Genomic DNA, 27,790 nt, shown 5'->3' on the forward strand with positions numbered 1-27,790 from the left:
GATAACAGATGACCCATGACCTTTTCTGGGAACACGTGTGCAAGATGGAGTAACGCACGTTTGGTTCCTTTTGTATATTTCTATTAAATATACAACCCATTTAATCATAATTTCCCAGCGTACTTGTAAAATGAAGGTGAAGGTATTGAGCAGAAACCCGGATGATTATATCCGTGAAACGAAGAAGGATATTCAGCGAGGTAAGGACGTGTTCAGTGTGAATTTTCCCACACAGATCCGATGTTGCTGGTTTGTTTTTTTAATTCCCAAACGAAACTAGTGCTACTTTTTAACAAGATACAAAACCTATTTAGAGCCATTGTCAAGTACAGGATGGATTATAATAAATGTAACGATTTTGTGATGGGTTTGTGTTATGGGGAAATGTATATGTCATAAAAAACGTTATGTATTCTGCAAGGAAAAGTTCTAGTTCTTTGGCTACATCTGATACTGAGGCTTATTGATGTCTATGTGTTCATATACAAAACAACGTACGCTATTTGTGATACTTTGGGATTTTGAAACCCCTCGATCACAGGGTTCAATGGTGTATAACTCTTATATCAGGCATTCATGCTAAAATGTGCTCGAACTGGTAGGCTACATACGTGATTGATAACTAAGATTGGGTGTAATTGCATGTTTATGTTTTAAGTTGGCCGCACTTTATCATGGTGTGCATCTCCTTCCAGTTCCCAGGAACTATGACCCAACCTTGCACCCCTTTGAGGTGCCAAGAGAGTACACCCGAGCCCTCAATGCCACCAAACTGGAGCGGGTGTTTGCTAAGCCATTCCTGGCCTCTCTGGATGGGCACAAGGACAGTCTGAGCTGCATGGTCAAACACCCCACCAGTCTGTCCACACTGCTTTCAGGAGCCTGTGATGGGGAGGTAAGCAGGGGAACACATAAACAATAAGTTTTACTAATTGTCCAATGAGGTTTATAAAAAAAAAAAAAAAAAAAAAAAAATAGGTTACAGCACATTAAGTTGATTGTCAGCTACTTTTTTTTTTTGCCTCTTTAAGAGAGTCTTTAGGCCCAGGTAGATATTGATGACTAGTAGGGTTTCCTCACAGACCCATTTATTTTCTATGTTGTTCATTATTTTTGGGCACTGAAAACTATAAATCCGTATATATAATGAATGATGTAAGAATTCCAAGGCTTGACTTTGTAATACTACAAAAAGCAAATTTCAGATGAATCAAAGTAATTTATTGCTTATGCAATTGTTTTACAAAAGGCATGTTTTAGGCAAACATTTTGTATCCCTTTGTTTAATTCAACAGGTCAAAATCTGGAACTTGACCAAACGGGAGTGTGTGCGTTCAGTACAGGCACACGAAGGGTTCGTGCGAGGGATGTGTGCCAGATTCTGCGGCACTTCTTTCTTCACGGTAAACAAATGGCATTTAAACAACTTTCCACTTGACTTTAAATTATTTTATAATATTATAAACCGCTGAAACTGTGTTTTCTTGTTAACGAAAATCTATGAAGTTGTATGCTAGTTTTGGCAAGTTTTATTGATTCATATTATTTGTGTTGTTAGAGGAAGTTTATTATGTATTGAGATGGGCTACTGCTTTTGCCTTTGGTTTTCACAAAATGTTACTTCTTTAAAGCACTGTGAAATCAATATACAGGTAGTGCAACAGAAACAATTTCCTTAAAAGTTTCAAGGCCCCTAAAAACCTCTCCAAAAACCCATCAATGAACACTCTCTTTCCACTGTGTATGTTTTTGCTTGAGTCAACAAAAAGTGCCAGACAGCATGAAAACAGTTATGCAAACTGCAGAAAATATGTCCCTCAGGAGGACCTATTTTTCCCATTAGGCTTACTTGAAATTTAGAAAATCTCATCTGGTTTTATTTGTTTGTGCTTGTAATGAACAGATTGGAGATGACAAAACCATCAAACAATGGAATATGGAGGGACCTGCATATGGTGAGGAAGAAGAGCCACTGAACACAATACTCGGAAAGGTATGGCCTACTCGGCAGTGAAAGTGTTGTATTATACACAGTACCTTGTATGGCTTGAGCGCTGAATTTTCAATATTTCTTTGACCAAGAAAATGTAATGTCCTTAACCTGCAAGCGATGTAAGTCTCATTTCCTTTTGGTAATTGAATACGTAGTCAAGATGATTATCCATACTACATACTACAGAAGCAGTCTGATAACCATCACGTCTGTTACTTCTATACAATAATATGTGATGCTGAAGATGGCAAGTGCAAAAAATAATCTAGTATAAAAACCTAGATCTATATAAAAATCGACATTATCTACATTATCTCCTCAGCTTTCACATTTCTAACCCAGTATTTGATGGGACATTAACATTAAGTGTATGCAGAAAAATGTGGGCAGAATATTCTATAGTGGGTTGGGGTTTATGGGTGAAAGCCCGATACTTTTTTACTTGAAGAATGACCTTGTGGTGGTGGTTGTTCTCAGGTAGTGTACACAGGAATTGACCACCATTGGAAAGAAGGCACCTTTGCCACATGTGGGCAGCAGGTGGACATCTGGAACGAACAGAGGACCAGCCCCATACGCACCTTCACTTGGGGCGTGGACAGCATCAACAGTGTCCGCTTCAATCCTGTGGAGGTAATGACAGCCATCTTGTTACATCTACAACCAGACACTCAGAGGAAGTGAAAAGCAAAGTTGCTTTTATGCGTTTAATTTTTCCTAGCTGAGCTAATGGTGATATTGTGAAGTGTGGACAGCTTAAGCACAATGACCGAAACATACCAGGTGACAGTTTCATTACCTCTCTAATAGGGAAATAAACAATCAATCAAACCAAAAATCAAATAAAAACATTAGTCAAAAAGCTGCACAATGTCATGGGAGTGCTATTGTTATTATTAAGCTTCACAGACAAGTTTAATCACATAATAAAGTGTATATGTTTTGAAAGATTGATTGACTTTCATAGACAATCAGCAGCTCACTGAATACTTCCAGTTGCAGAAAAGGTCCCCTGTGATCATCTTTAACTACATATGAAACAAAACATGATTGTTGTTTTAGTTGCACATTCACAATCTTACCTAATTTATAACCATCAAATACAAATATTCTGCATTTCAAAGGAAGTTATTTGTATCCTTGATGGCTAAGAGGAACTGATATGGAACAGTTAAATCTGCTTCTAGAATTTAGTGAGTATTTCAGTAACTGACTATTTCAACATCCTAGGAAACCTTATGTATGGGCAACGGTGCATGCAACACCAATGCTTTCTGAGAACTTATGACCTGACTACCATTAGAACAGTAACAGATCCTTCTGAAACTGGGCTAGCGGTCTCCCCTAGACTTCTAACCTAAAAGGCATTTGCATTGTGAATTAACCGTACAACAGAGGAAAAACACCTACAGTGCATCCAGAAAGTATTCACAGCGCTTCACTTTTTCCACATTGTTATGTTACAGCCTTATTCCAAAATGGATTAAATTCATTATTTTCCTCAAAATTCTACAAACAATACCCCATAATGACAATGTGAAAGAAGTTTGTTTGAAATCTTTGCAAATGTATTAAAAATAAAAAACGAAAAAAGCACATGTACATAAGTATTCACAGCCTTTGCTTAATACTTTGTTGAAGCACCTTTGGCACCAATTACAGCCTCAAGTCTTTTGGAGTATGATGCTACAAGCTTGGCACACCTATTTTTGGGCAGTTTCTCCCATTCTTCTTTGCAGGACCAATCAGGTTGGATGGGGAGCGTCGGTGCACAGCCATTTTCAGATCTCTCCAGAGATGTTCAATCGGGTTCAAGTCTGGGCTCTGGCTGGGCCACTCAAGGACATTCACAGAGTTGTCATGTAGCCACTCCTTTGTTATCTTGGCTGTGTGCTTAGGGTCGTTGTTCTGTTGCAAGATGAACCTTCGCCCCACTCTGAGGTCCAGAGCGCTCCGGAGCAGGTTTTCATCAGGGATGTCTCTGTACGTTGCTGCATTCATCTTTCCCTTGATCCTGACTAGTCTCCCAGTTCCTGCCACTGAAAAACATCCCCACAGCATGATGCTGCCACCACCATGCTTCACTGTAGGGATGGTATTGGCCAGGTGATGAGCGGTGCCTGGTTTCCTCCAGACATGACGCTTGCCTTTCAGGCCAAAGAGTTCAATATTGGTTTAATCAGACCAGAGAACTTTGTTTCTCATGGTCCGAGAGTCCTTCAGGTGCCTTTTGGCAAACTCCAGGTGGGCTGTCATGTGCCTTTTACTTAGGAGTGGCTTCCGTCTGGCCACTCTACCATACAGGCCTGATTGGTGGAGTGCTGCAGAGATGGTTGTTCTTCTGGAAGGTTCTCCTCTCTCCACAGAGACACGCTGGAGCCCTGTCACAGTGACCATCGGGTTCTTGGTCACCTCCCTGACAAAGACCCTTCTCCCCCGATCACTCAGTTTGGCCGGGCGGCCAACTTTAGGAAGAGTCCTGGTGGTTCCAAACTTCTTCTATTTATGGATGATGGAGGCCACTGTGCTCATTGGGACCTTCAATGCTGCAGACATTTTTCTGTACCCTTTCCCAGATCTGTGCCTCGATACAATCCTGTCTCGGAGGTCTACAGACAATTCCTTGGACTTCATGGCTTGGTTTGTGCTCTGACATGCACTGTTAACTGTGGGACCTTATATAGACAGGTGTGTGCCCTTCCAACTCATGTCCAATCAACTGAATTTACCACAGGTGGACTCCAATCAAGTTGTAGAAACATCTCAAGGATGATCAGTGGAAACAGGATGCACCTGAGCTCAATTTTGAGTGTCATGGCAAAGGCTGTGAATACTTATGTACATGTACTTTTTTTGTTTTTTATTTTTAATGCATTTGCAAAGATTTCAAACAAATTTCTTTCACTTTGTCATTATGGGGTATTGTTTGTAGAATTTTGAGGAAAATAATGAATTTAATCCATTTTGGAATAAGGCTGTAACATAACAATGTGGAAAAAGTGAAGCGCTGTGAATACTTTCTGGATGCACTGTAGTTGTTAGACAAATGTGGGTCAAGTACTTAATTTAAGTGACGCAAACTAATGTAACTTGATTTGGGTTGATTTATTTTTGTTTGTGTTTATTTGCAGACTGATCTTCTTGCGAGTTGTGTTTCGGACAGAAGCATTGTGTTGTATGACATGAGGCAAGCATCCCCACTGAAGAAGGTAAGTTTAGCTTTATCATAAGTTTTCAGTCTCAAAATCTCACCCTGTCCCCTCTGCCTTCAAGTACTGTGTTCAATTTGAGATTGACTGGTGGGTCAAGATTTTGATGTGGTGTGTGTATATAACTATAAGAACACAGATTTGATATCACTTTCTTCTCCTCTTAGATCGTAATGAGTTTGCGAAGCAACAGCTTGTGCTGGAATCCAATGGAAGCTTTTATGTTCACTTGTGCAAACGAAGACTACAAGTAAGTGAATAAAATAACTTACAAGTGTGGAATGTTCCCCATTTTGAAGTCCCATAGTTTTACACTGGTTTTTACTGCTTCCTGTTCAGACCCATGGCTTTCAAATTTAAGTGTAAAGGCATTTTCAGAAATTGTGAAAGAAAGCAGTGGATGGCATCTGTTTCCAATGGTAGCAGTAATTATAGGGCAGTGCTTATTCTTCATAAAATGGCAACAAATCTAAATGTTTTCTACTCTGTACCATGCCAAAATAGGGGTGTTTTTTCAGACACACCAACACTTTGATTTGTGCTCATTGCTGGTAAAACACTGCATTTACTTGGAAAGTAAAATGTGAAATACAGCTCTGGGAAAAAAAATTGAGACCACTCTGAGAAGTTCTGAAATCAATGTAAAGTGGTCTCTTAATTTTTTCCAAAGCTGTATATCTATGATACTTTGCTTTGATTGTAGCTTATTTATTTTGTGTTTTATTTGTTGAACAGCAAATGAAACTTTTAGCATGACCATGTAGCAAACCTGTAAATATACCAGATTTGTAAGTGTTCCAATATCCAGATTTTTGCATGTTTTTTTTTTTAAGATACAGCTTCTAGGCAAGCTACATACTAACATTTACCCTTTCCTGGGGATAATATACAGATGTTTGTGTACAAATTCAGCAATGCCATGCAAGTCTTAAGGTTAGCAGGTCTTTGTTTTGTTGCACTCCTGTGTCTTTGGGAGGTTAAAATCTTATCTCTCTTAACAACTAAAGGTTCTTTGGAAACTGAACCTTAAAATTCACCTAAAACCTCCAACTGCCCTTCCCTTCCAGCTTGTACACGTTCGATATGCGTCGCCTGGACTCTCCTGTGATCGTGCACATGGACCACGTGTCTGCAGTTCTGGACGTTGACTACTCCCCAACCGGGAAAGAGTTTGTGTCAGCCAGTTTTGATAAATGCATCCGTATCTTCCCTGCAAACAAGGGACACAGCAGGTCAGTTTGTGCCTGTATCTTCATTAATTTTGCCATTACCCCTCTCCCCCCCATCCTCCTCTCATTCTAATTAGCACATTTGATCAGGCAGGTCACCTAACTGCGTGACGATATTGCGTATCAAAACGAGTGAACCTGCAACACGCCAGAGAGAAACACTTTTCCAGAGGGCTTCACTTTGATTAATGGTGTGATTGTTGATTTTTTGAATAATGCAGAGTCCACTCCAGAAGAGATGCAAGCGTTAAAGGGGTGAATGAAACGTATAACTATCTGACCAAAATAACATATAATTAAAAGACTATACACAAGGTATCTTGCTTCATGTCAGTATATCTCAATTTATGAGCTGAGGTATATGATTCTTTCCTTTGGATAGAAACTATATTCCATAAAGAGAGGGTACCTTGAGACCCAGTATAACCCTATTCTAGCAGGTTCCTGTAGGGAGATTTCTCTCTTGTATTGACAGTAAAGGGAATTTGTTTATCTACATTTTTTGTAAAGCAGGGAGGTAAAGTTGTTACTCTTATTGATTATCTCTAAAGTACTAAATGGGAATGTAATTGTGTTATAAATGTACAGCGAGTAATATTCCTGATTTTGTCTTTAAGTGTAAATAAGAATTTGAATTGCAGTCTAGAAGTACAGTATGTTGGCTCTAGCATTGCCTATGGTTACAATTAGGGCTTCTGTTAAATGTTGCCTTTTTAATCTAAATACACAGATTTGGATATCATTGAATTATTGAGCGTTGTTGAAAAGGCATCTTTTTAAGACAATTTATTTGTATCTTCACAGAATACCAGGTACGTGGTACTGTGATCCAAATTACATAAATCCCTTGTTTAATGCACTTTCTAATGCGATTTGTTTAAAAGGATGCAGTAATTATTTAATCCGAAAATAACAAATAACAGAATAACCCAAAGCCAACGCTTTAAGTTTTAACGATGACCGAAAATTTGCAGTATAGATTAAAGATCAGTTGAGCGCTTACAAAGAATTAATTTAGCGATCTCCAAATAGTCCAACTGAAAATAATTGTTTAATGCAAGTGGTATTGATCCAATTATTTGCGAGTATATTGAGCCGATCTGTCGCGTTGGGTTGTTAAATATTGATTTTGATACAGCATTTAGATGCGTTGGCTCATTACTTAGCAGAATATTCCAGAGTTTGCTGAACACGGAATAACGTGTTTTATGAGGGCAGTGCAAATTATGACCTCGATTAGCAACTTAAAAAATAACTGTACATGCTAATTAGGCTGACAGCCTGCCATGCACATAAGGAAGAAAACCAGAACAATGTCAAGAATAAATGACTGAAGAATTAAATATATGCATAAAGACATTATTCTTTGTGCCCCCTTTTGTTTTCTGGGGCTTTTGTCAGCTGGTGTAATTTTAGCAAGGATTTGTGAAGGATTTTTATATATTAGTGCTTTGAATTTACCAAAACATATTCCTATTGTTTACGTTTGGAAACTGTATAATTATCTTTTGAGAAGAGTTCAGTGAGTGACAGTGTTGTCTGTACAATTTAGAGAGGTCTACCATACTAAACGGATGCAGCACGTCATCTGTGTGAAGTGGTCCGCTGATAATAAGTACATTCTGAGTGGGTCTGACGAGATGAACATCCGCTTGTGGAAGGCAAACGCATCGGAAAAACTTGGAGTGGTGAGTATTCCTCTTCTTATGTGCCCCCTTCGAATTGAATTCAATATTATGAGGTCGAGGACAAGTCTACGCAAAAGTGTATCAGTGGCTTAAAGAAAAAAAAAAAAAAAATGAACATAGAAACAAAGTGATTGAATTTTCAAACAATCTCGACAGTTTTCTCTTTCACTTTTTTTTTTGTACTGTAAATCTCTAAAAGTAACATTACTCTAAAATAACCGCACACATGCACACAAACTTAACATTTTTAAAAATTAACTTACAAATTTGAGTTGATTGTGTAAATATGGTTAGCTTTTACATATAGATTTTTTTTATTTAAAAAATATGTTGGTAGGGAATTCTCAGGGAGCCAGAAGTTTCTCTTTGCAATCTCAACGTGAGCGTCAGATGCTGCCTAGTTAAGAGGGGCTGTTCATTCAGCCCCCATGTTGCTTTCATTGTGAAGAACCACAATCTGCTCAGGGTTGGCCACCTCTCTCATGCTGCTTCCTGCCATGCATTCACTGGTGTGGCTTTTTTGTGTGTCTGAACTGGCCCAATGCCTACCTGCTTGCTGTGGTGAGAGAAGCAGATGTGCCAGGGAGTGCAGCAAAGCCCCAGCCAAAGATTGTGACTGATCTCAGTGGGAATTGATGCAACTATTTCTTGGTTAAAAGAAAAATGGAAATGGTCAATGTAAATGCAAATTTTGCAAGTCCTTTTGCCCTTTAAATTAGATTTTGCCCTCTCCCAAAAAATAATGCCTACATAAATACACTTACATCAAGGAAAAAAATATAAATGGTACACTAAAATACAGGCGTATGGTGACAGTGAGTTTACTTACATTGTTAGTGTGACAGATGGGCCTCTCTTTGGGAGCACAGCAGTTCTGTCCTCTGCTTCATACTTGAAACCGTGACCGTTTTCAACCCAAAGTCATGGCCATTGTTTGATTTGATGTAAACTGGTGGTACTAAAGCAGAAGAGCTCATACAAACATGGATCAAACGCTTATTAATTTATCTATGTTTGTCTTTCTAGTCAGTAAGACAGAGTTCTAGGGTGCTGAGTTCTCCATGCCCATTTTCTGTTTGTTCAGAATCATATTCAAGTCCTTTGTTTTCTTCATTTCTTCAAAATATACCAGAAAAGATCACTATTGTAATCTATTATTTACAGTTTGGTTGGTTGTCCAGTTCTGTTTTTGTCTTCAAAACCGTCTCAGTCTGTAAGCTCTGTATATGAGGTTCAAGCACCAATCTGGTTAGAACTGGTCATTATAATATGAGTAGTAGGCCTATTTTTTTTTTAATAACTTTTAAGGTTTAGTTTATTATTTGAACACTTAAATACATACACTCACCTAAAGGATTATTAGGAACACCTGTTCAATTTCTCATTAATGCAATTATCTAACCAACCAATCACATGGCAGTTGCTTCAATGCATTTAGGGGTGTGGTCCTGGTCAAGACAATCTCCTGAACTCCAAACTGAATGTCTGAATGGGAAAGAAAGGTGATTTAAGCAATTTTGAGCGTGGCATGGTTGTTGGTGTCAGACGGGCCGGTCTGAGTATTTCACAATCTGCTCAGTTACTGGGATTTTCACGCACAACCATTTCTAGGGTTTACAAAGAATGGTGTGAAAAGGGAAAAACATCCAGTATGCGGCAGTCCTGTGGGGGCGAAAATGCCTTGTTGATGCTAGAGGTCAGAGGAGAATGGGCCGACTGATTCAAGCTGATAGAAGAGCAACTTTGACTGAAATAACCACTCGTTACAACCGAGGTATGCAGCAAAGCATTTGTGAAGCCACAACACGTACAACCTTGAGGCGGATGGGCTACAACTGCAGAAGACCCCACCGGGTACCACTCATCTCCACTACAAATAGGAAAAAGAGGCTACAATTTGCACAAGCTCACCAAAATTGGACAGTTGAAGACTGGAAAAATGTTGCCTGGTCTGATGAGTCTCGATGTCTGTTGAGACATTCAGATGGTAGAGTCAGAATTTGGCGTAAACAGAATGAGAACATGGATCCATCATGCCTTGTTACCACTGTGCAGGCTGGTGGTGGTGGTGTAATGGTGTGGGGGATGTTTTCTTGGCACACTTTAGGCCCCTTAGTGCCAATTGGGCATCGTTTAAATGCCACGGCCTACCTGAGCATTGTTTCTGACCATGTCCATCCCTTTATGACCACCATGTACCCATCCTCTGATGGCTACTTCCAGCAGGATAATGCACCATGTCACAAAGGTCGAATCATTTCAAATTGGTTTCTTGAACATGACAATGAGTTCACTGTACTAAACTGGCCCCCACAGTCACCAGATCTCAACCCAATAGACCATCTTTGGGATGTGGTGGAATGGGAGCTTCGTGCCCTGGATGTGCATCCCACAAATCTCCATCAACTGCAAGATGCTATCCTATCAATATGGGCCAACATTTCTAAAGAATGCTTTCAGCACCTTGTTGAATCAATGCCACGTAGAATTAAGGCAGTTCTGAAGGCGAAAGGGGGTCAAACACAGTATTAGTATGGTGTTCCTAATAATCCTTTAGGTGAGTGTATATTAGCATTGATCACAATTGTATGAATTAAAATTAAGTTTTGAGCAGCATGCAATTATTGGAGGTCGGCAATGTTTCTCATTGTGGGACCCTCAGTCATCTGTATATATGCTTCTTGATTCACTGTAGCTGAGCCTCCTTATTCCTTTAATTTAACTTGCCAGTGGGAAAGGACCCAACTTTTAGCATGTGTTTTACTGTAAGTGTATAAGGCAAGATTTATTTGTGAGGCTTGCACTTACAAAAATCAGATAAGGGCTGCACCAATCAGCAGTTTAAATTGCCCAATCACTTAAAGCAGGCCCTATGAAATAATGAAGCATTAACAATCAAATTGTTCTCCGTACTGTCAGGGGTATTTCATTAAGCGAGAAACGCTGAATCAATTTCCTGTCTAATCCCAAAAGCTGGTCGTGTAGTCTGATCGAGTCTAGTTCGAGGGCGTACTGGTGCATGAAGACAGCGTTGTGGTGCCTGGAAGCGCTGTGTGGGGGGCTTTGACCTGAAATCAATGCAAAATCACCGTTGGTGGAAATGGAAATCCATGATTGGCAAAGATAACTGTTGGACAATCTTTCCCTCTCACAAACGTGGGATTTATTTCATGATCTAAAGCACATTGTCTCGTAATGGCTCCAATAGTGGGCCTGGGTGCTTTCTTTAGGTTTGTTCAAAGGAGATGGACTGTTTACAAAGTGTCTAATGATCTTCAGATTTTATTTTTTTTCCCCAGAAGCCAAACATGGTTTCAGTTAAGTAATTCAGTTACCTTGAGGGAGGATCTTCTAATGTATCAAGAAGTGTACAAGACACAGCTTCTCAGTGTGACGCAGAGTAACCCTAAACTGGGGTCCCAGATTGTTTTAAAACACCTAGGGACATGTGTGTTCCAAGTTGCCCAATTGGTTGATTTTTCTTTTCATTTTAAGGTACATTCATATGTGCTTTTCATTACCTTTATATTTGAATATACGCATCAATTTCATGCTTAAAGTTTTTCAAATCCTGCTACCATAGATATCAGTATATAGAGTCTGTCCTTGTATTTTGTAATTTTTATATTTCTGTTTTGTCATGAATTTGAAATGAACTTAAGCATGAAATGGACCCGTATGTTCAAACAACAGTAATAAAAGCATGAGAGCAAGCAATTAGACCTTTAATGAGGTTCACACTTCTCCCCAGGTCTCAAGATATATGATTTGTATTTTAAAATAAATGTATATTCTGAATCACGCATTTGACCAATTTGAAAATGTTCAAGATATTTTTAACTATTTAGGAAAAAAATATATATTTTGCAAATGTCCCTCAAGACAACTCAACTCAAAGTCTAAAGTTCTTAACTGAAACCCTAATGATATATTTGTTTCGTCATGTTTAAAACTGTTCAGAAACGTCAAAAGGATACATATTACGGTTGCTATCACATGACTAATGATGGTGTGTATGAGCACTATACTGACTATTTATTTTAAATAGCTCTGATACCCAGCAGAAAGGGAATTACAGAGGATAACTTTAGTCAAAATGAAACCTGAGCCACTATACCCCCTGTTACATATATTAATTAATGACTATTAGTGCAATTGCAACTTATTTTTCAGTTTGAGTTTATTAAGTTACAGTTCGAGGTAGGGGTGGGCAATCTGATGATTTTATATCGTGATCGATCTTGAAGACGTCCACGATCTACTTTTCAAGCGAATCGTAGAGATTGCGATCTTTTATGTCCTCATAATAATGTTAAAACTACAACACTGACTGCCTACTAGATGGCTGTGCTGATTGGCAAAAATATACCATGTGTTTCTATCATGTGTATTTCATGCGTGGTGACAACTTAGAAAAAAAAATCGACATGAACTAGCAGTATGGCAGATGAGGAACTGGTGCCGAAAAAAGACTCAACATCAGTTTGACTGGTTTGGCTATGCACAGTCCGACATTTCTCAGAGAAAAGTTATCTGTAAACTTTGTCAGGTAACGGTCGGCTCTTCCAGAGGTAATACGACAAATCTTTTCAACCACCTCACACAAGGAAGCATCCGAATGAACATGCCGAGAGTGTTTTCCTCAGGTCGGTACAACCCCACTCATCTGTATCTCACAAGGTCCCATGACATAAACAGTAATCACTGACCGACACATTAGAGCAGTCGAAAATACGACAAAAGCAGGCACTTTCTACTTAGCTAATGGTGCCATTCAAATCTGTGGAAAACGTGGGATTTAAAAGACTGATCCACACTTTAGACGCACGGTATGATTTGCCAAGTCACAAATATTTTTCTAACACCGCCATTCCCCATATGTATAGTGAATGTCGATAGAGGATCGCTGCAGAAATAAAGCATGTAGAATTTTTTGCAATTTATTTTATATAATATTATCTATTGGCTGCTGCCACTTGAAGTTGAAACAGGATGTTAATTTTTCTGAATTTGAAAAGTGCACTCCTTTGTGTAGTTTATATTTTATTACTGCAATTTCTGAGTACTTGTGTTATTTAATGTTTATCTATTGACTGTTGATTACAACTTTAATATTTAAAATAATATATTAATATAGATATCCTCTATAGTACATCTCAAAATCGTGGATCGTGATTATGTGTTATAAGATCGTGATATGATTTTTTGGGAATATCGTCCACCCCTAGTTCGAGGCCAAAAGTGATTAGTTTCCTCTACTTGATTTGTTTGTCCAATGTGAAGCTGTGAATGGTATTCCACTATTGGCATTGTACTGTGCAATTTGTCATTTATAGTTCTTTGTACACAAAAGGCATTGTACATTTTTCTGTGGGGGGGGAACAAATCATTAAAAAGAAAAATATTTTGATTTGACATTGTATCCTGTTTGGCCAGTGGCCTGAAACCCACTTCAGTGTGTTGATCTATCTTTAAAAATATATTTACACATGAGTTTGAAAGTTTATGCATCTTGATTTCGATTGACCTGTATGCTTTCAAAACACATCTTTTAAAGGCCCAAATATTTTCTTTGTAAGCAGAATAGGTCACAAATGGAACATATGTAAACAACATATGAATTTTTCTCTTTCTTTTTGTGATGTGAATATGCCAAGTAAATCTTGTATGTTACTCCCCAGAAAATAGTAATTTAATTTTAATGTATTTATTAAGATGCCCTTTAATACCAATTTGTGTAATTCAGGGGGTGAGGAGGGGGAACTGCTTAGCTTGGAAATTTAAGTGTGGGAAACTTTTAGATACTGCAGAGTCAAAAGTTATTTTCTCTGTTTTATTGGACCGAAACGTAGCAAAGAATTTCATAAATTACCTTTAACAGGCGCTCTCTTTTTTTGTCTAGGGAAGCAGTGTGGTTAGATGCGATCAGCAGCAATTTGCTTTTCTTAAACAAATTGAATTTAAGAAAATCATTGCTTTTAATTAGAATAAAAGCCCTTTAACAGGGTGCACTTCCACAGCCTCTCGCAGGGTAAAGCAGGGTGACAGCGATTTATTAGAACAAGAGCAGCTATTGAGGCAGGCTAACTAAAACGAGCTTGACTGTGAGAAAAGAGCTCCTATTTATTAACATTAATGGGTGTGGGATCTGTTCATTGATTGGGGCGCACAATCGAAGGCAATCATTTAATTAGAGCAAAATGATAACTCTTTGTATCGATGGCAGCTGAAAAAAAAAAAAAAAAACTAAAAACAAATCTGCATCCTGTCTTCCTGTTCCTGTATTTATATGCTAATTATTTATTATTAACCACTGCATTAATATAATTTAGAATAATTTTCCTGATCAGAGCGAGAACCACAATTCACTGTTGTAGTTTCTGCCAGTTCTCAATGCATGAGCTGGGTTCTGATTTGGCATATTGTAATTAGGTCATTGTGCAGGTAATGATTGTCCTGCTTGCAGTATCATGTAGCAGCAACCGTAAATAGTCTGCTTTCTTGTATTTTGTGTTTTCCTTGCATGCAAGTTGCTTTCTCAAAGTTTATTCTGATGCAGATCCTTGTACTGCCTAGAGGCTTATTAAGCTTGGCCATTTACGTATCATTTCAGCTTTTTGGGGGGTGTTTTCCCAAAATGTCTAACTGTACAGTCTAAAACTTGCAACACTTTTATTCCAATTGAGAGATTTGCATTGTGAATCATGCAGGCACTGAGTGTATAGGCAGAGCATTATTAATGCGTATCTCACATTCAGAATATGTGCATTTTGCAAAAATCTCCCCTTATTGCAGGCAATTTGGGTTCAGTAGGTGGAAACCAGATTGTAAACTGCTAACAAGTTGGATGGTTTGAATAATTAACATGTTTTACTGAGCAACATGAGACAAACCCCAGAGAAGGCCAGACATGTCCACGCATTTAAACACAAATGGCAGAAAAGACCAAGCCTGAATATACAGCATTGCCCTCTACAAACACTAATAACAGTTGTCCGGTACTATGATCCTTTGGCCCATTGTCACCTGGTTGTGATGCTTTACTCTTTGGATGAACATTTTCTTACCTGCACATGCACACACTCTGATGGGCACTTGTGTGACAACATCCTCCTTAGCTAATGTATGTCTGTGTACAAGGGGCAGGGGAAGAATAGAGTGAACTGAGGAATGTGAAAAAGGTGCACAGTATGCTTTTTGACATTAAAATTATGAATATAGCAAATAATGCATAGATCCTAGAATTGCATTGTTTTTCTATCTGCATCTGTCTCATATGAAAATATTTCAACACATACTGTCCACATTTTTAGATTCACTCTGCCACTCTTTTTTTTGTGCCAAAGTGTCGATACTTAGTGTCTCATTTATTAATTTGTTATTTAATTCTTAGGTTGACTTTAAAATATTTTGAGTTCTTCTGTACAAATCTACTAGTACAATAACTTTGTGATTCAATGCAAAGTGTTTTGATTTGGCAAAAATAATCCAGACATGCCTCATATTCTATATCGATGAATACATATTTATAATATTTGCATATTACATACTTAAGTTCAAATGTTTCAGAATCCGTAAACTGAAGATTTTATTTAACTTTGCTTTTATCTAATGTTTAACTTTAAATGTTAAAGAACCATATATGTGTGGTTTGGATGGGTTTTCATTACCATATTAAAAAAAAAAAAATCAATGGGCTACCTTCAGTACAAATTAATGTGACTTTTTTAATCAATGTTGAAAATTACATTTTAAATCAATAGTTATGGCTAATTAATGCATCAAAATAATACATTTTAGATAGCTTGCTCAATTGATTTAAGAACAAGTGTCACTAGTTTGAAACTGGCTAATCCAGTTGCAGTTATTTTTTCCTTAATTAAATATTTGACTTTGTTTCTCTCTCTTCCGATATGTGGCAATTTACAATTACAAATAAAATTAAAAACTAGAAACAAATAATAATTAAAAAGCTCTGCTTTAGAAATCTGTGTGTGAGTGTGTGGTAATAATACAAATAATCCATTCCATAGCTGTAAATCAAACTAGCAACTGTAAGGCAAATAATTCATGTATATGGCGTAGAACTTGGAATAACTGAAAAATTACTTTTGATCTGGTTTTAGTTTCCCTTTCAATAACCTTTTTAAAGTCCTGTGCTGTATGGGGCAGCTGTGAAATGCTAGGTCGCATGAACTATTCAATAGCAAATCATGAAACCACAACTGGTCGACTTTTAAATGAGTTGGTGTATCTGTAACCTTTTGCATGCCTGCCACCCACAAGGATGTCCAGTACTCTGTGGTAGATCTACCTGGGAGTAGAAATCCCATATAGGATTTGTACAGAGTGGATATATATCCTATTATAGTTCTTCTGCCTACCCTGTGGTATTTGTACTTAATTAAATTATTAATCAAATCTGTTCCATTTTAGTGGAATGTTGATAATGTTTCTATTGAGTTATGATTACGATTACTATTACTATTGTTAATTTAGTGAAATAAAGATGATTTACATTCTTTAGTTATCCTTATTTCTAATTTTAAGTTGCTTTAATAAGTCCATAAAATCAATGTATTTTAAGTAATCCCATAAGACAAAATTAAAACTACTTTTACCGCTGGGTACACATACTATTATAGCAAAAGTACCCCCAGGTAGATTTACCAAATAGGTACGAACACTCTCACACTAGTGTTAACATGCTGTGCTTCTCTTCCCCTTCCCCTTTGCTCCAGCTGGCTCCACGGGAGAAGGCTGCGCTGAACTACAGCCAGAAACTGAAGGAGAAGTTTCAGCATCACCCTCAGATCAAGCGCATCGCCCGCCATCGCCACCTGCCCAAGACCGTCTTCAGCCAAGCCAAGGAGCTGCGTGTCATGAAGGAAGCTCGCCGCAGAAAGTATGTTCTTACCGTGCTGTTCACTTTCAGTTTTGTGTGGTACTAACACCTAGCAGAGTTAAATGATCCTCCCCGGAAGAATTACATCAGTTGACAGATAGCAAAAGGTCCTATCAGTTACACTTACACTGAGGTGGCTTTAAGGAATTGTATGTGCGCACACATTGGCTCCAATAAAAGCCTCCAATTGGAGTGTAGGTTTGGCTGTATAATTCAGGGATCTGTGGTTCAAATCAGCCCTTTGTCATTAGCCAAGTGTGACAGAGTGTTGTGTTAGTGAATATGTTATCTATATAGTGGACTATAGCTCTTTTTTATATGAATAACAGTGGTTCACTTTTAATGCTATTCATTTTTATATGATCTTCCCAACTATTACATTGTTAATCAGTGGAATGAAGAGTATTTGCACAGTGAGTGGGGTGGTTAATAATAAATTTAACTTTTTCAAATTATACTTCTCTTAAGGACTTCCTAATTTTAAGATGCAACTGAAATTGGATATAAAATACGGTTTTAAAATGCACTGCAATTTCAAGGAACGTCAGATATCTGTAGGTAGTTCAGACAGACCCTGATTTATTGTATGTGTCCTATTTGGACTTCCTAGTAGGATATGTGAAAGTGGTGCCAGATCTTTGCATATTGACCACCATTTTTTCAGGATGGTTTACATTTACACTGCAGTTAGGAAGTTATCAAGCCAATTTGGTCTTACACAGTTACACAGGGCCTTTCACAGTTATGATTTGATGCAGATTGAAGTGCAGAGCTATATGAGAAACCTCTCATCGTGACGAATGGCTATCCAGGATGTGGATCAAACAGAAAAAGTTGGTCTTAGTTAATTTTAAAGCAAACTCACGTTGTTTCGACATTGCTCTGACAGTTTATTTGCAATGTAAAAGCAAATTTGGAAACTAACCACTCCAAACCAAACCGTGGAAGTGATGTACTCAAACGCAAAGAAACTGTCCATCCGTTTCTCTTCATTGAAGCCCCACAAAGTGCAAAAAGTTGCCCGTTGGTGTTTTGCTGCTGAAAAAGGAATCCAACTTGCTTAGCTGTAAGCGGAGAGTGTAAATGTGACAGTCGTCTACTCTGAGCCAAACTAGATGTAATAGGGTATTTAACTGATAAAGAGTTTCACTGTAAGTTGACTCTAAACTGGCTTTATTCCCATCGGTAAGAATAACCGCAGCTGAAGAGTCGGTACTGTGATGGAACTTTGCTTTGGATCAAATGTTTTCCACAGCTGAGTTGTGTGTCTAAAAGCTGTGGCCTAACCAGACCTGGGTTAAGTGGGACTGCTTCTCCATTTCTCGAGAATGCTGTGAGCTCCCCAGCATCCATCTCATTTTGAGAAAACCTTGATCAGAATTTGTTAAAAATAACCTTGTTCTCAAAATGGCATTGCTAAAACAGTCGTTTTAAAAATTAATACAAATATCTAACTTTAATTGGCATTGAAACACCAGTGCTAATTTGTATCTTGTCCCTAATTTTAAATTGGTTGTCTTTGCTGGCCTGCCTGACATTTTATCATACTCTACACCCAATCATGCATAAGAAAGACAGATGTTGAATCTGAAAGACGAATCCTTCTCTCAAAGCAATTTCAAGGGTAAAATGTATACTTTCTAAAGGAAAGAGCAATTTTAATAGCATAAAACTGGCTCAATGACTTTGTGGATTACACACACACACACTTCTCTCTGAGGGTAGGGTCACATTATGACATTATCAACACTGGTGTACAAATATGGTTTTCAAAAATGTCTACTTTAAACGGTGACAATTAAGGTGTTATTTGCGGCTTAAAATATCCATTCCTTACACTTTCAGTTCTTGATAACATTGATATTTTCTCAGCTAGTACAATACTGTTCTCTATTCTTTTTTTTTTATCTTTGTGTTTTTGACTTTGTGCATCAATGTTAATGTGCTTTTATATTGCTTTAGTGCCATTTAGAAGAAGTTAAGCAATATTAGAGTGATACTTTGACATGTTTTTGATGTTTTAGTTAATATGTGACTATAATGATGGACACTCTCAATATTGATCCAAAGGTTGACTGTCATTTATGCCAGGTTGAAATTTTCCCTTGACTCATTTTATTGTCTCTATTTGAACTGATAGTTAACTTCATACTCGATATTTCAACACTAAATAGCTAAGTAAAGTGAGAAATAAAAATCTAAAAATATTTTAGGGGGACATGCATGGAATTGTGATATTGACCTTTCTTAGTCAGTAAAAGAAAACCACACAGTAAACCAGTCTACAAAGCAGATTTTCATCCACCAACTGTGTGGTGCCTCTAATGAGATATTCTAGTTATCTTTAACACCTTATAGTTTAAAGACTTGGGAATGATGAGAGAGAAGTGATCAAATTAAATCGGCACTCTTGAGTTGGCCATTACTGCGCAGATTGATCAGTGTGGGAGTGATGTGCAGTATTCCTGGCCTACTTAAGTCCGACAACAGTCTATTTGAATAACCTGGCTTCCAACCCATTGACCAACTTGCTCAGTTGATTTTAACAAATTTGAGAAGATCATTTGGACACCTGAAGGATTCCAGGACTGAAATTGGCTACCAGTACTAAAATTGAACTAGATTGTGACTAACCTCAACATGAACATTACATAACAGAACTGTTGTTGCTCTGTGAAAATGAGAACCAATATATAAACACAGGAGTTGAATTGTGGTGGGAAACTGTTTGTCTTGTTAAATGTTCAGCATATGACTATTTGTAAGTGTAGGTGAGTGTTGTTCTTGGTATCCAATAGCAGTTTTTCTATTTTCTGTTTCAGATAGTTAGTTTATTAAAAAAAAAAGAGAGAGAGAGAACCTACACAGTGAGAGTCATGAACACACCAACTTTCTTTACGATTTTATTAATTACTGACCTCAAGCCTTTCATACGTGCCCTTCTAATCTAAACATATTTCTTTTTTTTCTAGGGAAACTAATGTTCGCAAGCACAGCAAGCCTGACTCCGTTCCTATTGTACCAGAGAAAAAGAAGCATGTTGTGGCTGTTGTGGAATAATTGTGGATGGATTGACGTGCCGAAATGGTGCCTGGCTCTGTGCATTCCTACCAAGGACTGATCAATTCCGTCTATGTGCTCAAAAGACTCAACCCCAAATTCAACCCCTGTCAATCTTACAGGATATAGTTGAAAGTATTTACTTTTGTTAATAACTTGTTCAGATTTTGTGAACTTTGATAAAATAAAGTGATGTCCATATCCAGTATTTATATGTGGTCTTATTGAAATGTTTGAAAGTTGTCTTCTGCCTTAGGTCTTACACTTCCTTTACAGGGGTGGTTCTACAGGTGTGGCCCAGGGTAGCTATGGCCACCCCTGGAAAGTGCGTGGCCACCCCATATTTTATCACTAAAACTGTAAAAAAATATATTAGTTGTAGTTGTGTTAATTTATGTCCTATCTCAGGTCTCAAACATTAATTATAAATATATAATTGTACGGTACAATATTTACCTGCCTCTGCCTTGCCTTGTCCTGACTGCTTGTCTTGGCTTTCATCCAGTGCGTCACTGCAGCGGTGCCCCTGACGACGTGAGAGCGTGGTTGCCATGATCGGGTAGTTTTGGTAAATGTGGGGCTATTTTATAGAAGCAAATATATTCACTCAGGTTGAAATAGACTTAATAGACCTGGCAACCCACCTCTGTAAAGTGAACCATACATGATAGACACGAGAGACAAATCAGACCGCATCCAACCCAAAGAGATCTACTAATATAATCTCTTCTTCAAGTAAGAAATAAACTTTGCTAACTAAATTAAATGTTAAGGATTTAGTTTGTTGACTATATCTGCTTGATAAAATAAATATCGAATCATTTCACTGGACTTGCAGCTGTCACCAGACAGATGGCTAGCTAATAAGGATTCAAAACTAAACGTTGTGGGTATTGCATGCCAGCCCAGTCTTTGCTTGGCAGCTAGATAGCTACTTTAGTTAGCTAGCTATTACAAAATGAGAAACAATAGTTTTGATATACAATCAAGTGTGGAATTGCTGAGTGAGTGAATTCCACTCAATGGAAAATTGCTAAAAGTAACATTCAGTGATTTTTTTTTTTTTTTTTTGGTATTTCAAATGAAGACATGTCGGTAGATAAGCATTTATTTTGTTTTTTTCTCGTTTAAAACTTTTGAACAAATAATCTAGCTTCTGATCTTGTTTTAAAAAAAGCAATGCTGCTCTGGAATGTCATTCATGAGCACATCAGATATTGTAAATCGTGTTATTCACATGTGAAAATGCAATGCCTCCATTTGTTTATATGTGATGACTCTGCCTGCATGTTAAAATGGCTCAATGCTGCCTTAAGTAGAAGTAGTAATGGTAATAGTAGTAATGCCATTTTCACAAGGGAACTATCCAATCTATCCAAAACAATTTGCCACCCCACAAGAAATCTTTGTGCCATCCTGGCCCCCCACTTGGAAAATTCTGGACACACCCCTGTTACTTTGGTATCTTTTGATCCTGGACTCTTCTCAAAAATAGATGGTTACATTTTGTTAATCTTACTAGAACATTTGTTATGGTTATTAGATGCTAAATTATTGCCAAATACGGGTAAGTGGTGTAATTTAGGCTTGTGATTATTCTGCTTATGATTTTCTATTCGTTCCCGAGTAAATTTTTTGTTAAAAAATATGTTTCTCTTTCTCAGGTAGGTGACCAAAATCACAGTATATACACTAGTGACATCAAGTTTTTCAGTAAATCCAACTTTAAATGAAAATGTTTCTTTAGGGGTGGACAGTGTATTTGCCAAGCAGATAAATACAATGACTATTAAACAAACATCTCAGTACTTGGATTCTTCAGCAAGTCTGCCAAGTGAAGTTAAAAAAAACAACAACATAAAAAGCATATGTTTAAAAAGCATGCCACACATTCTCTGGATACAAATGTCAAGTGCTTCTTTACAGTTAGTTCTAATATTAGGCAGAAACACTCGAGGCAGAGCTCTCTAGTTGTGTATTCAGTTCTTCACTGAGCATCATGGGAGCAAGGATTCTGCAGCACAGGGAACATCTCCAACTGTGAATTTTGCAAACCTCTTTCTTGGCTTGGAAAACATGGGAACAATCACTCTTAGAGGGATATGTGCCAGAAACCACGAAGACACTTGTAAATAATAGATAGACCTCAAACAGCAGAGTAATGATTTAAACAGATATTACCTGTGGAAGCTGATAAATATCCAGTGTACTGGATTTTGAACCAAGTGGATTTTTTTTTCTTCGCCCTCCTGAAGACAAGCAACCAATACACTGTCAAAACCAAAGAGAGAAGGAACAAGAGCACTTCCCTTTGGTTTTCAGTTTTGATATATACATATATTGATATGTCGTTCGTCCTTTATATCATTTACTGTTGCCTAAAATGGATGTTTTTGATTTTTTCAAAATGTATTGATAATTATACACAGCTCAGGATCAAATTAAGAGACCACTCCAAGTTCAGTTCATTTGTGATTTTTTTTTTTTTTTTTTTTTTTCAATGAGGTGCAAAAAAATTGAGAGGTAGGATAATTATAAGATGTAATAGCATAGCATTTAATCATTTGTTTTATACTTTCAAGTCTTATGATCAATCATTCAGTGTTGAGGAGGCTCAGCCAGCCTCTAATAGTCTGAGACACGTATCTCCTGGAGTAACCTGGTGTGAAAGGGTTTTGTCTCACAAGTTACATGTTAGTTACATTTGGCTATTCGATCTTTGTTTGGATTTGGTTAATGTCAAGTGATTGCAAATATGGAGATGGGTAAATTTCTATCTGGGACAAATGCTTCTTGTCTAGTCAGACTGTGGGATTGTATCTTATCTTACACCCATTTTTATTAAACTTCCCTGCATGTTAATGGGTCATACTGTGGGAGTTTCTTCTTTGTAAAAGCCCCAGTGTTTTAGTGAAATATATAGGGGGAAACAAACTACTGAAACAGTCTATGCTAGCCCAAGCTGCCGGTATTAATATTATGTGATTTTCTCAAAAAACAGTGTCATATTCAAACCATTAGCTTACTATATCACCTTTAGATTAGCCTTCCCAGTTCTCACCATGCTGAACAAAGAGACCCCTTAAGTAGCTCATCCTTCTGTGAGATTATTCACATTAGTGCAATATGAATATTAATTGGGAAATACCATGATTTTTACTTGGATAGCTGCCGGATGAAAGGAGTGCTATGCTTGCAATATTTCTGGATGTCTCAATACTAACTGTATTTTATATTATTTCAGTGGATCTTCTCACATTTACTAGTGTGGATTTTTAGCCTTCCTCGAAACATATTGAGTGCTGAGGTTTTAGGCTCCTTCACATGACTTCATTTCATTGATCTAAAAGGCATGACACCGACTGTTAACTGACTATGGTATTGTCAATTAATTGTACATTTCCTTTCAACAAAGGAGATAATGGTTTTATACCCAGACATTGATGATGTCTTCTTTTCAGTATCTATGCACACACAATAGTCCAGATTTTGGGGTTAGCACTAATTTCAGTACTAGTAGTAGATGACCATTTGGATGTGTTAATTAGTCCATCTTCAATTATTTTCCCTTCTTCTTTCTTGGCCTATATTGTGAATTTCCCTTTTTTTATCCACTGTGGTCTGTCTTTACACCATTAAGTAAAACTTTTACTTTTAATGTCTCTCTCAGAATACCTTTTTGAATGTATTTTGACGGTGATTATGGCTAGTCTATAATTATATTTCATATTCTTCTTTAGAGCCATACAAACTAACACAATAATTAAATGTATTCTATCTGTGTGAAGTAATACGTCATCCAATTGGTAGTTGACCAAGCCCTCACCATTAGTACTTTCAGAGGCTCGTTGAAAATATAAAAAATATAAAAACTGACCTCATAGCACACCTATCCCATTACATTTAGTGATATAATAGGCAACATATAAACGTTTATTAAGACTGAAAAACTAAACCTAAGGCACCCTGAAGATCTAAATTGTATATTTCTAGAACTAAATTTAATATGTCTAGATACATTTCACATTCCTAGAGTTTTAAAGCTGACTCTGTTTCTCTGTTTCTCTTTGGACCTGGTTAAAGCTGACACATCCTCCCTCAAACAGTATAGATTATTTCTCTCATTTCAAATATAGATATCTTATCTCTAAGGCTCTGTATTCTGTTGTTTCACTACATCTTGTTGTTTAACAAAACTTGCTGTGTTGGCATCCTTGACCAAGAGGTTATTCATTCATAAAGTCTATGTAGTAAGTAATTTGTCTCTTGCTAATTAGTTACAATTTGCTTAGTAAGCTTGTTTACACCAATCAAGAAGGAAAGAACTATCTTCTCTGCCTTGAACACAACCCATAAAATACCAAATGTAACTTAGAATTGTTGAGACTGTCTGAGGAAACTTCTCAGGTCAGGATCCCCTGCAGCTGCGGGAATAAAGAATCAACCTTCTACCACACAAGAGTGTCTTGTTATTTCTACAACTCTTCACACCCCTACTGAATTTGTTTCAAAACTGTGAAAACATACAATAAATGACGTGTGTTCTACATATACGTTTCTGATAGCCAATCGGAAGACGTTTGTGAACTACACAAATTGCGGTGAGCTAATACACAGACGTAGGTTAATATTATTATCACTTGCTGTTGTTGTTGTTGTTGTGTAAAAGCTTCTAAACCAAATTAACTAAGACGACAGATATGTGTTCGTGGAGACAGAAAGTCACAAAGGATGCCAGTTGTTGGACTCTATCCTGGAAGTTGATAGGAGAAAATATGACATTAGATTTACATGGGAGATAATATGAAGTCCAAAGCAAGCACTTCTGTCTGTCGGCTAAGATGCTATACTGCTTTTGCGCTGTCCAGCACTTCAGGACACCGCAAACAAGTTCACATAGACAGATACAATTGTTTGTATGATTTTAAAAAGTGATCATAGTAATATCCAGTTTACTGTAACATTAGTTTTTGACAGAGATCTGTAAGTACGTGTATTGATTTCACTCTTGCTTGTTTTGGACGTCACAGTTTTGTATTTGATGAGGTTACTACGGGTGAGTAAGCCTGATGAACGGATGTATGAACTAGATGAATGAAACAAAACTAAAAATAGCGTTTAATACTTCAACTCTATCAATAATCTATGCATCTTTAAACGAACCGTACATATAGCACAAGTAGCAAATACTTTCTATAAATTATATGCATGATTATACTTGCATTTCCGACAATAAAGCAAAACTCAAAGCTTTAGCAAAAGCTTGTGACAAAGTTTTGGCTCTTCTGTGGAATAATTCAACATGAATAATGATAAAGCATACCTTAACAAGTATATTATTTCCCAAGTTTAACCATTTAAAACTAATATAGTTTTGGGCGTTTGGGTTTGGATTACATTCAAATTTATTTTAAATAATTCGTGTTTGGTATAAAACGAGAATAGACTTTTAATATAGTCTACTTCAAAAACAACAATACCCCTTCAAACAGACAAAGGTAAAGGTTTGCATAATAAGTACACACTTTATTTAATACGTATAGGGATGTTTAGTTCAAATGATAGTTTACCACTTAAAATAATTATTGCAGGCATCTTCAAATAAAAGCTGTAGGTGTTAATTATTAAAATTACAAGGCTCGGTAATGCATTTTATCTTTATCTTTATAGTTCTGTTACATTGAGTAGGATCGATTTAAAGAACTTATTTCAGTAGAAACAAACTAATCAGTTCGTCTAATCGATTTATTTGTCTAGTTGGCTATTGACCAGGATACGAGACTTTAAACGTGATCTGTATTTTAACGTCTAAAACACAATCCATGTTTTTATGGACATGATTGTGTTTAATTTAACTCACTGTTGAAATGTGTTAGAATTTTACAAATTTGTCTTTGTTGATTATTATGTTTTACGTAGAAAACTCAATTACACCTTAGTCCTTAATATGTATAATTAAAAGGCAAACAAATCAGCATTATCACAAAATAGGCTATATTACAAAAATCAAACACTGGAAAAAAATATTTTTAATTTTTCATGTTACCGATTTTTATACTTATAATAAGGTGTTATTAAAATCCTAGTCTACCATATACATTTTGGAACAGCGATGCACAACAAAATAGTTATTATTGATTTAAGAATGACCTACTAATAGAAAACATATTAGCGAGTTAAAGCTAAATAAGGTTTCTTATGCTTATAGCTCGCCCCTCGAAAGACACTGGCACTTATAATTTGTAAAATAGTTTATGTAAAGCAAAAACAAACCAGAAACGTTCATTTAAAGTTGTGTTTGTTGTTTTCTTACATCAGCATAACGTTGTATTCCCTGTGATTAAGTGTAATTAACTTCGTGGTTGGCTTTGTTTCCTTTGTATGTACATCATGAATGTGGGTTCTGAATGGAATTTGTAATATTCGGGGAAAATTGCAAATGCGACAAGGAATTTGTAAAATTATATCAACAACAGCTCTAGCTAAAGTTTATAGTATAGAAAAAAAGTGCAAATGACCGTAAGATGATGATTAATATATATATATATATATATATATATATATATATATATATATATATATATATATATAATTTTAGTAGTAATAGTGGTTGTAACAATGCTGAATATTACTAGAAATAGGTGTTCCATATCCTTAAATATTTAGATTATGTATATATATCGGCATGAAAAATGACGCTCATTCCAATCCCAGACAGTTATTACAACTAACTGCATCTTCATGTATTGCCCATACGCAGATACTTGAAAAATGTACGTTTACAAGATGATAAGGGATCACCAATTTCTCATTGGCCACATGCTAAATTAATTATTTACAAACCTGTAACCGATCTTATAAAACCGTGTTGTGCATTAAAAAAGACACGCAGATTGGGTATCTGCATGCTTAGCATGGGAAAACGTACTGTTTATTTAAAATGCAGTATACAAAATCTGAAAAGCTAAAGCGTCTTTTGAATCTGTATAACAGTTTATAGATACATAGAGAGACAGAGAGAGAGAGAGGGAGGTTATATAATGTATATAGCCTACATATCTACAGCAGTCTCCAAATGTATTCAGATCCTTGATGAAGTGTAACTAAAAGTTGATTTTGAAAGAAAATCCAGGTGTACTCAATTCATTTATCTTCAAATAAATGAAAAAGTAATTCATTGTATTCCTTTTCATATATTCAATATTTCTGTCAAAAGTTACACTCAATTCTAAGTATTCAATCACAGTTATTCATACCCCTGTAATCTGCGTTTGCATTGAAAATATAGAGGAGATGCTTCAAGAGTTATAATCATTTAATCACCTGCCAGAAGACGATATTTGACACTCCTCCATGCAGAACCTCTCCTACACCACTAGGTCATGAGTCTGGTGAAGTCTGATAGCCAGTCAAAAGCCTCAAGTCTGTGCTCATCATTTTCAGACTTGGAGGGGTGCTTCTAGTCGTTATCAAGCTGGAAAGTCCATTTGTGACCAAGCCTGGGATTCTTGTCAGAGAGCGCTAGGTTTATTGGCTTCAATATCCTGGTATATTTTGAAATCCATTAATCCCTCTGTTCTAAGAAGGGCAATCAGGACTGGAAGAGGCAAGACAGCCCAAAATCCATCTGAAAGACAATACAAAACACATTTTGCTGGCACTGTACTGCTTTTCTCACCAAAATAACACCTTATTAATAACCACAG

The 27,790-nt window shown here is 36.8% G+C and overlaps 1 protein-coding gene across 1 annotated transcript; it reads left to right on the top strand.

Moving 5' to 3' along the window:
- The first annotated feature begins 19 nt into the window (after nucleotides 1–19).
- On the top strand, nucleotides 20–20,292 carry dcaf13 (ddb1 and cul4 associated factor 13). The gene is made up of 11 exons (XM_066690477.1): nucleotides 20–200; nucleotides 696–895; nucleotides 1,296–1,403; nucleotides 1,904–1,993; nucleotides 2,471–2,626; nucleotides 5,125–5,202; nucleotides 5,370–5,452; nucleotides 6,270–6,434; nucleotides 7,984–8,119; nucleotides 16,861–17,024; nucleotides 19,997–20,292. Exons 1-11 carry the CDS (start codon nucleotides 131–133, stop codon nucleotides 20,082–20,084), a joined length of 1,338 nt encoding a protein of 445 aa, XP_066546574.1. The 5' UTR covers nucleotides 20–130; the 3' UTR covers nucleotides 20,085–20,292.
- Nucleotides 20,293–27,790: the final 7,498 nt, after the last annotated feature.

The sequence above is a fragment of the Amia ocellicauda genome, chromosome 18 (assembly GCF_036373705.1).
Source record: "Amia ocellicauda isolate fAmiCal2 chromosome 18, fAmiCal2.hap1, whole genome shotgun sequence".
In the NCBI taxonomy this organism is placed as follows: domain Eukaryota; kingdom Metazoa; phylum Chordata; class Actinopteri; order Amiiformes; family Amiidae; genus Amia; species Amia ocellicauda.